Source organism: Quercus lobata, chromosome 5 (genome assembly GCF_001633185.2).
Source record: "Quercus lobata isolate SW786 chromosome 5, ValleyOak3.0 Primary Assembly, whole genome shotgun sequence".
NCBI lineage: Eukaryota > Viridiplantae > Streptophyta > Magnoliopsida > Fagales > Fagaceae > Quercus > Quercus lobata.
In genome coordinates, this window is record NC_044908.1 from 74,468,311 (window position 1) to 74,481,242 (window position 12,932).

Here is a 12,932-nt window from a genome sequence, read left to right on the forward strand (position 1 = left end):
ACGAACCAAGTCACTTATAGGTGCCTTAGTCGAGGTTTAAAGTCCTACTACCTATAGGTGGAAGGACTAACCGAGCTATCAGCAAGTGCCTTGGTACAAAATTTAAATCCTTCTACCTACGGGTGAAAGGATGAACCAAGTCACTCACGAGTATCTTTGTCGAAATTTAAGTCCTACCTATGGGTGGAATGACGAACCATGTCACTCACAAGTGCCTTGGTCAAAATTTAAGTCTTCCTACCTTAGGATGAAAGGACGAACCAACCCACAGCAAGTTCCTTGGTACAAAATTTAAGTTCTTCTACCAACGGGTGGAAGGATGAACCAAGTCACTCACGAGTGCCTTGATCAAAATTTAAGTCTTCCTACCTTCGGGTGGAAAGACGAACCAAGCCACCAGCAAGTGCCTTGGTACGAAATTTAAGTCCTTCTACCTACGGGTGGAAGGACGATTCAAGTCATTCACAAGTGTCTTGGTCGAAATTTAATTCTTTCTACCTACGGGTGGAAGGACAAACCAAGTCACCTACGGGTGCCTTGGTCGAAGTTTAAAGTCCTACTACCTACAGGTGGAAGGACTAACCAAGCTACCAGCAAGTGCCTTGGTACAAAATTTAAGTCCTTTTCTACCTACGAGTGGAAGGACGAACCAAGTCAGTCACGAATGCCTTGGTTGAAATTTAAGTCCTTCTACCTACGGGTGGAAGGACGAACCAAGTCACTCACAAGTGCGTTGGTGAAAATTTTAAATCCTACTACCTACGAGTGGAAGGACCAACCAAGTCGCCCACGAGTGCCCTGGTGAAAATTCGAAGTCTTCCTACCTATAGGAGGACAGACGAGCCATGTCACCCAAAAGGGTCTTGGTCAAAATTTAAGTCCCCTGAGCCGTAAATAATTTTAGGCCAGCCTGTCAAAGACGAAGAAGTCTCTCGGGATCCAAATCGAACCGTCACCCCATGGGTTCTTCCACTCCGAGATCACGGACCCATAGGGTGAAGGGGGCAACTGATGAGGAAAAATTATGCATGACGAAGCTATCTGGATGGAGGTGGCACGGACAGACGTGGCATGTACAGACCGAACGGCCACATGGCATCCAGCCCATTCGGGACCACATATTAAATCATAATTTTCCCTCAAAATGAATAGCTAGGCCAATTTAAATCAGAATTTTCCCTTAAAATGAATAGCTAGGCCAATTTAATTTGAACAAAATTTAGCTCTAAGCATGTTCAAGACTTCTTTTTTCAATCTATTACTTGACGATTTATAAAACTATTTATGTGTATTATTCAAACAAGTCAAATGACTCCTTAACAAAGTCATGTAACTAAAATTATACATAAATAATCTCTTTAATTGCCATATAGTAAATTGTAAAAAGATAATTCCAAACATGTTTGGGCCTAAACTTTTTTTTTTTTTTTTTTAAATTGTAACTATTTCAAGCCAATCTAAGCAAAATGCTACTCACTTAAAAAAAATCCTATTTCCCTCTCATAAATAGGACTTTAATTGCCCAAAGATTAACAATTAGAGGCTCGCTCTCGTAGATAGGACTTTAATTGCTAGAAGATTAACAATTAGAGGCTCCTTCAAATTTCACAAAGAAAAGATAAACCTTTTTTCTTTTTTTCTTTTTTTTTTTGGGGGGGAGAATCAGACTAGCATTTAAGGAGATTTAGGATTTGAATCTCCCCTTCTCTAATTGTTGTGACAATTGAATTATTAAAAAAATTAATAAATTTAAATGGTTGGAATTTACTTATATGTCATCCTTATTATTTTTCTTTTAGAAGACTTTTTAATTATTTAATGGGGATAGTTTAGACGAAACAAAAACTAGACAGCAATGAATCAAATTCTTAAATGGGTTCCAATTAGTTCGATTGGTAAAGTCTTTAATAGTTAAATAAAAGATCTAGAATTCAATTCTTGCCTCCACCAAAAATCAATTGATATCTTGACTTGATGATAAAGAGCGCAATTATCAAAAGCAAACGTCATATATTAAAAAACTCTATAAAAATATATATATAAAAAAAATAAAAGAATCACATAAGAGTAGATAATAATATCATTCTTTTTTTTTTTTTTGCTTGGTAAATGCGGGGGTTTGAACCCCTAGTAATATCATTCTTTTTTAATTTTTTTCCCTTTTCTGACCACAACATGTGTCTCATGAGTTGTGGACAACTCGTGGGCTGAGTTTATTGCAGGGCCAAGCAGAGCCCAGCACTCTTGTAAAATGGGCTTCCCGCACTTCTACCGCTACCAAACACACCTTCAAACTTATGTGCCCAAGGCCCATACTAGTGAACCTTCACCTCTCAATAACACTATTAGAATGCCTGATAGAGACTAGGGATTGAAGATTTCAGTTTGAGAAGTTCAATTAAAACAACTTCTTACGACTCTCAATATAACACTGTTATAAATTCATAATGCCTGGTTAAGACTAGGGATTGAAGATTTCAGTTTGAGCGGTTCAACGAGCACAACTTCTTTTGCCACAATTTCGTTACAGCTCTGACATAACAGACTGTGAATAATTGTCTATCACTTTTACATAAACTTATAATTTTTTTCTCCATCACTTATAGTTTGTCATGTCAAAGTTGTGGTTAAAAGGTTTGTGGTTCTGGAATTTCTCTTAGTTTGATATTATTAACCATGTACTATTCATTGAAAAGAGCGGAGCAATTCTACACAATTTTAAAGATAACCTATATGCAACCAGATTACAAAACTTTTGTGGTAAAAAGCAACACTAACAATAAACTATACTCAGCCATAGTGCCTAATTTCATTATTACCAAAAGTTATAGCGCGTGGTATATTAGTTTTTTAATTTATTCTATATGTATATTAGTTGTAACTTCTATTTCTTTTTCTTCTTCTTTTTCTTTTTTCTTTTTTCTTTTTTTTTTAACTTTCTTTTCTTAATCTAAAACCCTTCAAAAATAGACAACCCCTAAAACAGTATCAACTAGCCTGCATCTCACAAGTAATCCTTTCATAGAACAACAAATTCAACTAACCATCAAAGTCTGCACTAGATTTTCCACACACACACAAAGTAAAACACTAACACTGAACACATAAATCAAGAATAAGCATATAGCTAGGAGGGTAACTAATCATCACCAAATAACAAAAAGTATCATTAGATACCAGCAAGTTACATAGTAGAACATCAAGGGAGGAAAAAACAGGAAATAAGTCTTTCAAGTTCAAGGTATAATGAAATAACTAGACAAATTTTCTCATGTTCCAAGAAATAGATATTTATGGCTTCTTTGAGAGCAAGCTCAAGAAGGCCATATCTTCATGCTACTAGCCAGTAGCCTAAATTGAAACCAAGTATATTTTATCACCAATAATACAATGAAAGCTAGAAAGTTGAAAGGAAATTGTTCATAGCTTCCTACTCATTACCCCATCTTCTCAATTAGGCCATATAATAGTCATATTTTGAGCAAACCCACTTATTTTCTTCCTTTAGTAGCTAGAATTTATTCCATCTGTTTTAGCTTCATAACTAGTAGGTACTGTACTACACATAAATTGAGTGAAAGCTTATAGCTTGGACAATTCAAAAATATATTATTAAAAAAAAAAAAAAAACATTACATAATAGCAAGTTACATAGGTATGTAGAAGGTCAAGACAGGAAAAAAGGGAAATCAGTTTTTCAAATTCGTAGTATAATGAAATAGGAATTAATGGCTTTTCTGGAGGTAAAAGCTCAAGAAAGGTTCTAATCAAAAACCAATTCACAATGTTTTGACCCTCTGGGTAGCTTTAATAACTGTTCATGAACCTTCTTCTGCTTCTCTAAATCCTTCGCAAAATGCTGTGAACATGATATGACTAATTCTTCCAAGACCACTGCATTCTTGAGCAAAATCTTTACAGCAGATAGCTCCTCCTCGTCTCCCTTATAATCATAGACTTTGATGCAATTGAGCTGTGACAAGAAACATGGAGGCACTGGATCCAGTATTCTATCATTTCTTTCATAATCTGTGGACAGGCTGATCCCCTAAATTATCATTACAAAGTGAATGTTTAAACCATCATGGGAAATCAGAAAAATAATATAGAACACATACAGGATAATAATCAATGTATTGCTGGTGAAGTTACCTCACCAAATACCATCGTCTTAAGATGGGGAGAGTTTTGCAATATCCTCAACAGTGCTACACTGTCGAGATTAACTGACCATTCTTCCAATGCCAAATACTCCAAATTATTGAAGATAGGCATATGAGGTAGGAGTTCTACAACTTCTACTGCATATGTTAAAAGCTGTGGACAACAATGCATCATAATTAAGAGACTTTCTGTGGAAAGAATATAAGAAGGCAATTGCAATTATAAAAGCGTGCAAATATGGATGCTTGATTAACGAATATGAGATAAGCAACAAGAAGATTAAAAACAAAAACTTAAGTAATTTCCAATCATTTACTGATGTAGGTATTTGGCTCAGGTTGTAAGATATTGGATGAGGTCAGGAATGATAGGTCATTCATTTAGCATATGGATCCATATAACTGTAGTTCAAATTGTCAGAAAAGCTGTTTCTGTTCTATAGCTTTACCAGACTAGGAAATACCTATCTTACTCTTTTGTATATATTGTCAAATGGATCAACAGAGAACTGCTAAAACTAACAGCCTTTTTCCAATAGATGTCTAAGACATTTATATCAGAGCCATTAGAGTCAATTGCTAACAATTCTTCTTGATGACCAGCTTAACCCTTGTTAATGGCTACCACTACTTCATCTTCCACACCCCAGTATCCCTACCTGTCAACTTTGAACATTGGGAACTATGTATCCCTTAGCCACATTTATTTTTTTCCTCTATTATATATTATCTAAAGTCATGCTTACTGTTACTTACTTAATGGACGAGCTTTTTTTTTTTTTTTATTCCATTCACTAATGTTATTTTTGGTCAAACTCTTCCCTTTTTCATTCTTTCAACTTGGATCAACTTACATTTTTGGACCGGTGCATTAGTTGCTCTCCTCTAAAACTGACCAAACAATTTCAAGCCACTCTCCCTCATCTTTTCATCAATAAGAGCTATCCTTATCTTAAAGTGGATTTCCTCATTTCGAATCCTATCTTTTCATGTATCTTTAATTATTCATCTTAACATTCTCGTTCCACTACACTTATTTTGTGTATATGTTGCAACTTAACAGCCCAACATTACATTCGCTACCATAGAGAATAATTAGTTATATAGCAATCTTATAAAAACTTCCTTTTAACTTAATTCTATGACCATACAATACTCTTGATACACTTCTCCACTTACCCTGCTCTTATCCCATGATTCACATCCTCTTCAATCTCCCCATCTTTTTGAATTGTTGATCCAAGATATAGAAAATTGTCACTCTTTAGTATCTCTTCACCATCAATTCTTGCCGCTCCTTCGTTTCTATTTCACTTTTACTAAACTTACATTCCATGTACTGTGTTTTAGTGCTACTTAATTAAAAGCCTTTAGATTATAGAACGTCTCGCCAAATTTCTAAATTGGCATTAACTCCATTTCTAGTTTAATCCACTAAAAACTATATCATTTGCAAAAAAATATAGATGAAGGGACTTTCCCTTGGATCAATTTAGTTAGTTCATCTATCACTAGTGCAAAGAGATAATGCCATGTTAGAAAGGCAAATGAAAACTAAAAATTCTCATCATTCATCTAATTTGCTTGACCATCAATTTTATTGATCTAAAATTCCAACTCAACTCAAAATATACATGTAATAAATGTATAGTTGACGTATTTTCAAAATTTTGAAATTCCATTATAAATATGGATTGCCTTGTAATGTGTTGTAAATCAAGTGAATGAAAGATATAGCCATTTGACTTTCAATGTTGTTGACGTAGGTCTTAATGACTGCACCATTATAATCTCTTGTTCTTCCTTTCTGAATTTCTCTTTTATGTTCAATAATATTCCAAGTTTTAAAAGGTATATTGAACTTTTATATGGGATTCTGGCTTAGATACTAACAAAGGCAGTGGCTTGTAAGCAGAAGTTAAGAAAAAAATTGATTACTATATGATGAAATGTTTGTTCAAGTGTTAAACATAGTGTTTAAACTTAGGTAAGTTTTATTCGCATATAATTAATTGTTCAGGACTCAGGGGCCAAGACTCATTATGTGATAAAATTTCCTCATCCATAAGAATATGCTTCAAACATGCATCACAAGATTCAAAACACAACAAACATGAAAGCACAAAATGCTATTCTGACATTAGCTTCAACCTTTAATCAGTTACCTTTTCCAGTTTAATGTAAATGATACATAATTATGCAAGCAATGCAAAGGAGGAATTAAACACTTGATACAGTTAAAAAATAAAAATAAAAAAACAAAAAGAAAAACAATAAACAAGCTTATAAAGAGAGAAGAAAGCCTACCTCAACAGCACAGTTTGAAAGTTTTAGTTTTTTTACACTAGAGAACCCTGTAAGAAGCATATACATGTGGTGGGCAATTTGTCTTTTTCTCTCATTATACCAACTAGCAAGAACTGATGCCTCTACAAGTGAGGGTGAGTTGTGTACATGGTATTCATTGTAGAATTCACCAACATAATGAAAGTAATTGAGGCTAACTCCAGAAATCATGACCTGACAACCATTTTCATCATTCTGATTTTCCCTATCTTCAACTATACGAATTGAAAGAAGCTTTGGAGCAGAAATACTCACAACCTTAAGATTCACCCAGTAGCAATTATTTAATTCCAACTCCTCAAGGACTGGCAGCCCAGAAAAAAGCTTCTCGGTTGAGTGCTCTTTCGTAAATGTAACAAACCCAAAATTTAAGGTCTTGAGATTTGTGAAGCAAATTGTAGGAGGAAGTTTGAGGATACAAGGCATTTCAAGTTCTAACTCTGTCAGTGTCATACAAGTAAACAAGCTATGAGGCAATGAAAATGGTTTTCTGAAATTGCAAAGGCTAATATACAGCCGTTGAACATTACGCCTTACTGCAGCAGAGATCCACGCACTTACATGAGATGCATCACGTAGCACATGACAAGAGAGAGTGAATGTTTTTATATCAGACGAGTCGCGAAGAAGAAGCACTCTTTCCACAAAATTCATGAAATGCTTTCTCTTAGCCAGCTCCAACCCTTTAAAATCAAGATTGGGAATGGAGGTCCAAAGGTATTCCCACCTCTTGCAAAGTACGCTAGTTCTAATAGCATCTTTTGTTGGAAGTAAGGATAGGATGTATCGAAGAATCTCCTCCGGCAAATTATGTAAGTATTTGATGTTCCTGTCAACAACGTCCCGTTCATCGTTTAGCTTCTGCTTTTTGGGTTGTTGAGTAAGACCACTTTCATCCATAGTTTGAACAATTCCTTTAATATAATATAAATACAATATTAAGAACATAGTGAGATACAAATAGTCAGCCAAAAATATAAGTTTTTTATAAGTTATTTTACAAACATATGGCCGACCTTAACTAATCTGTTGAGAATCCATAGTCAAACCCAAAATTTTGGGACTAAGGCTTTGTTTGTTGTTGTTGTAGCTATGAACATGAAACATTCCAGAAAGTATAATGTTTACATTTCTAACATTATTACCCCATTAAATTTTCCATTACTACCCCCATTGACTAGACAGACCTATACAAAATCACCCCATTAAACTTTCCATTTTTTTTCCCTACAGGGTCTTGTTTACATTTCTAACATTATTACCAAAATCAAGAAAAGAACAGATATACCAAAAAAAAACCCATGTATTTTGATTGTAACAATTTGTTTATGTTTTGGCCAAATTTGGATCAATTGAAAACTTCAATGCACTAAGAACACAAGATAAACACTGAACAAGAAGTATAATAATAGTATATAAAGATGGTAAAGAAATGGGTAGATAATTACCGTTTGTGCCACTGGCAGGAACCAAAACGACGTCGGTGGAGTGGAGTGGCGTTTCAGTGTTTGATGTGAGAAGAAAAGAAAGCAGAGAGGGTTTTTGGTTTGGTGGGAAACAAGGTAAAGAATTCCCTCCAAATTGACGGTGAAATGGGTTTTTAAAACGACAGCGTTTGGGAGAGAAGATGTGATGGACCTGGGCTAACTCCAGAAATCATGACCTGACAACCATTTTCATCATTCTGATTTTCCCTATCTTCAATTATACGAATTGAAAGAAGCTTTGGAGCAGAAATACTCACAACCTTAAGATTCACCCAGTAGCAATTCTGTAAATCCAACTCCTCAAGGACTGGCAGCCCAGAAAAAAGCTTCTCGGTTGAGTGCTCTTTCGTAATGTAACAAACCCAAAATTTAAGGTCTTGAGATTTGTGAAGCAAATTGTAGGAGGAAGTTTGAGGATACAAGGCATTTCAAGTTCTAACTCTGTCAGTGTCATACAAGTAAACAAGCTATGAGGCAATGAAAATGGTTTTCTGAAATTGCAAAGGCTAATATACAGCCGTTGAACATTACGCCTTACTGCAGCAGAGATCCACGCACTTACATGAGATGCATCACGTAGCACATCACAATAGAGAGTGAATGTTTTTATATCAGAAGAGTCGCGAAGAAGAAGCACTCTTTCCACAAAATTCATGAAATGCTTTCTCTTAGCCAGCTCCGACCCATTAAAATGAAGATTGGGAATGGAGGTCCAGAGGTATTCCCACCTCTTGCAAAGTACGCTAGTTCTAATAGCATCTTTTGTTGGAAGTAGGGATAGGATGTATCGAAGAATCTCCTCCGGTAAATTATGTAAGCATTTGATGTTCCTGTCAACAACGTCTAGTTCTTCATTTAGCTTCTGCTTTTTGGATTGTTGAGTAAGACCGCTTCCATCCATAGTTTGAACAATTCCTTTAATATACAAAATGCTTTATCAGATACAAGACCCAGAAACAGCTGCTATATTAAGAACATAGTGAGATGCAAAATAGCTAAAAACATAAGTTTTTCATAAGCTACTTCATAAACATATGGCAGACCCTAACTAATCTATCGAGAATCCATAGCCAACCCCAAAATTTTGGATTTTGTTTTTATAGCTATAAACATGAGCTATTCCAACAAGTATAGCTTTTTGGAATCTTGACTAGACTGACCTATCATTATACAAAATCACCACCATTAAATATTTTTTTAAAAAAAATTTCCCTACTGGGTCTTGTTTACATTTCTAAGATTATTACCAAAATCAAGAAAAGAACAGAAATTCCAAAACCATGTATTTTTTTGGGTCTTGTTTACACTAGTATATAAAGAAGGTAAAGAAATGGGTAGATAATTACCGGTTGTGCCACTGGCAGGAACCAAAACGACGTCGGTGGAGTGGCGTTTCGGTGTTTGATGTGAGAAAAGAAAGCAGAGAGGGTTTTTGGTTTGGTGGGAAAACAAGGTAAAGAATTCCCTCCAAATTGACGGTGAAATGGGTTTTTAAAACGACAGCGTTTGGGAGAGAAGATGTGATGGACCTGGGCTTGTCATAGTTGGCTGACAATTCAGGCCCACTTGGATTTTTTTTTTTTTTTTTTTGATAGGAAGCCCGCTTGGATTTTATTCACTCAACTCAAGGATGATTCAGTTCTTGTCTTTTTTTTTTTTTGGCTGAATGATATATGTTTTTTTTTTTTTAATAAGTAAATAGTGAGGGAAGTGGGAGATGAGTTCAAACCACAAATATGAGGTGATTTAAAGGATGTTATTATTGTTGGGCTATCATATATATGCATTCTATTAAGGCAAAATTAGAAACAGTTCAAGCAAAAAATGAATGCAACATGATCTAGTTTCTTCAATTATCATCAATAATAACTTAAGGGGAGGGAAAAATAAAATTTAGGGATATTGGGGGAAATTAATTATCTCGTTCACTTATATTTATATATAACTTATATGTAGGGGCGCAGGTACATATAGTCTTGGGGGGGGGGGGCCCTGCCCCCCCCCCCCCCCCCCCCCAAAAAAAACTTTTGTAATTCTCTTATAGTGTTGTATAAAAATAAATTGGGCCCCTACAAATTATAATGATTGGCCCCTCCAAAAAATTTCACAGAACCTTCTTGCTATCAATGGAAGAAAATTGGTCTAACATAGTTGGATAGGCCACCTAATACATGAGTCTAGACTACTCTTAACTCAATTTAAATCATAATAAAAGAGAAAGTAATCAAGTGGCCCACCTACTTGCACAATATGCCAAGAACCTAGAGTTTCCAAACTATTGAATAGAAGATAGTCTCCGGTTTTAGAGTTCCAATTAGCTATGAATATTCATCATCTTCATAGTTTATGCTTTTTTTTTTTTTTTTTTTTTGACTGTTGTTTTGCTTACTTTTCTCTTTACTTTGATTTTGGATAATGACTTTCCTTTAAAAAAAATGTCATAAAGATCTGTTCATTGTTAGTTTTTATGTTATTTCCCTTTAAAATATAACAATGATTGCATTTAGCCATTTACAATTCCAATATTTAGTTAGTTTCTCAAGTGGACTCTACTCAAACAATATACACACTTTTACCAAAATCTTATAAATCCCTAATCTCTAGGTGTCTTTCTTTTTATTTTTTCTAAGAATAGAAAAAGGACGTTGTTCCTATTGTTTTCAATTTTTAAATGCAATGCGCGTTGCTCAAATTGGTGTGTTTTTCTTTTCATTCTTAGCCTGCAAATTCATTTATTTTGGTCCCATCATCATCATTTTTTCACAAAATTTGATCATTTTCTCATATTTCCAATTTTTTTCCTCTTATGTTTTTTCTCTCATTATCATCATCTCATTTTTATATATTTTATTTGATTTTTTGTTTCCTTTTGAATCCAGGTGCCTTATAAGTTGTACCAACATTGATATGTTTCTACAACAGAATTTAGGTTGCGCTAGAGATAAGAAACATTCTCAAGTCTTAACCCTCTCCCAATTTGAAAAAGGGAAATTTTGTTAAAAATTTCACTATGAAATGATAATGAATGGAATTTATTTCATGAATGGTCATCATCAAGCACAATTCTAATATAGGAGATGCTAAGGCTTTTATAAAATAATAATAATAATAATAATAATAATAAAATTCTTTTATATGTTTATAGCAAATTGAACAATTTTTTTTATCTTGTTTGAATTTTAAAATATTACAAATTGTTAAATTTGACTATTTTATATAGAATATAATTATTGTAATAATTATGAGTTATGACTAGCATATATATAAATATATAATTCGGCCCCTCCATGTGGAAAATCCTGGCCACGCCCCTGCTTATATGCTTGTCTCTCACAATATGTAGGTTCTTCATGTATATATACCCACCACATATAAAATACCATGTCTTTGGCTTTAATGACTGTCAGAGCCATTGCCAAATTGCCTAAACAGGAAGGTCCCTAACTGCACAGACAAAGACAATATTGCCTAAATGGTCACTGCATTCTCAGCAAGCCTAAAACTCTAGTGTCAATATTCATGAAATGCTTTCTCTTAGCCAGCTCCAACCCTTTAAAATCAAGATTGGGAATGGAGGTCCAGAGGTATTCCCACCTCTTGCAAAGTACGCTAGTTCTAATAGCATCTTTTATTGGAAGTAGGGATAGGATGTATCGAAGAATCTCCTCCGGTAAATTATGTAAGCATTTGATGTTCCTGTCAACAACGTCTAGTTCTTCATTTAGCTCCGGTTTTTTGGGTTGTTGAGTAAGACCACTTCCATCCATAGTTTGAACAATTCCTTTAATATACAAAATGCTTTATCAGATACAAGACCCAGAAACAGCTGCTATATTAAGAACATAGTGAGATGCAAAATAGCTAAAAACATAAGTTTTTTATAAGCTACTTCATAAACATATGGCAGACCCTAACTAATCTGTCGAGAATCCATAGCCGACCCCAAAATTTTGGATTTTGTTTTTATAGCTATAAACATGAGCTATTCCAACAAGTATAGCTTTTTGGAATCTTGACTAGACTGACCTATCATAATACAAAATCACCACCATTAAATAATTTACTTTTTTTTTCCTTACTGGGTCTTGTTTACATTTCTAACATTATTACCAAAATCAAGAAAAGAACAGAAATTCCAAAACCATGTTTTTTTTTTTTAAAAAATCTTTTGGCCAAATTTGGATCAATTGAAAACTCCAATGCACTAAGAACACAAGATTATCACTGAACAAGAACTATAATACTAGTATATAAAGATGGTAAAGAAATGGAATGGGTAGATAATTACCGTTTGTGCCACTGGCAGGAACCAAAACGACGTCGGTGGGGTGGAGTGGAGTGGAGTGGCGTTTCAGTGTTTGATGTGAGAAGAAAAGAAAGCAGAGAGGGTTTTTGGTTTGGTGGGAAACAAGGTAGAGAATTCCCTCCAAATTGACGGCGAAATGGGTTTTCAAAACGACAGCGTTAGGGGGAGAAGATGTGATGGACCTGGGCTAGTCATAGTTGGCTGACAATTCAGGCCCACTTGGATTTTATTCACTCAACTCAAAGATGATTCGGCCGTTTGGTAGAGGAATTTGAGTAATGTTATTTGAGTGTTTCTGATATATTTGTGAGTAAAAAAGTGTATTGAAACGTAAACGTGTGTAAGGTTGTTTAAAATGTGAAAATGTGTGTTAGAACTTGCTCACCAAACAGGACAGTTATTGTCTTTTTATTTTTTGGCTGAATGATATATGTTTTTTTTTTTTTTTTTTAAATAAGTAAATAGTGAGAGAAGTGGGAGATGAGTTCAAACCACAAGTATGAGGTGCTTTAAAGGATGTTATAATTGTTGGGCTATCATATATTCGCATTCTATGAAGGCAAAATTAGCAACAGTTCAAGCAAAAAATGAATGCAAATTGCCTAAACAGGAAGGTCCCTAGCTGCACAG

General features: G+C 34.6%; 2 protein-coding genes across 2 annotated transcripts; both read right to left on the reverse strand.

Annotated features, from left to right (window-relative positions):
• Nucleotides 1-3,231: 3,231 nt before the first annotated feature.
• LOC115991117 (F-box/FBD/LRR-repeat protein At5g56420-like) lies at nt 3,232-7,409 on the reverse strand. Its single transcript, XM_031114862.1, has 3 exons — nt 6,471-7,409; nt 4,153-4,317; nt 3,232-4,048 (listed from the first exon to the last, which is right to left on the reverse strand). Exons 1-3 carry the CDS (start codon nt 7,407-7,409, stop codon nt 3,764-3,766), a joined length of 1,389 nt encoding a protein of 462 aa, XP_030970722.1. The 3' UTR covers nt 3,232-3,763.
• An 855-nt stretch (nt 7,410-8,264) lies between these two features.
• On the reverse strand, nt 8,265-9,430 carry LOC115991118 (F-box/FBD/LRR-repeat protein At5g56420-like). Its single transcript, XM_031114863.1, has 2 exons — nt 9,343-9,430; nt 8,265-8,911 (listed from the first exon to the last, which is right to left on the reverse strand). Exon 2 carries the CDS (start codon nt 8,895-8,897, stop codon nt 8,265-8,267), a length of 633 nt encoding a protein of 210 aa, XP_030970723.1. The 5' UTR covers nt 8,898-8,911; nt 9,343-9,430.
• Nucleotides 9,431-12,932: the final 3,502 nt, after the last annotated feature.

Coding starts and splice junctions, on each gene's coding strand:
- LOC115991117 (XM_031114862.1), bottom strand. CDS start 7,409: ATGGATGAAAGTGGTCTTACTCAACAACCCAAAAAGCAGAAGCTAAAC. Junction 4,318..6,470: donor TTTCAAACTGTGCTGTTGAG/GTAGGCTTTCTT, acceptor TGTTGTCCACAG/CTTTTAACATATGCAGTAGA. Junction 4,049..4,152: donor AGACGATGGTATTTGGTGAG/GTAACTTCACCA, acceptor ATGATAATTTAG/GGGATCAGCCTGTCCACAGA.
- LOC115991118 (XM_031114863.1), bottom strand. CDS start 8,897: ATGGATGGAAGCGGTCTTACTCAACAATCCAAAAAGCAGAAGCTAAAT.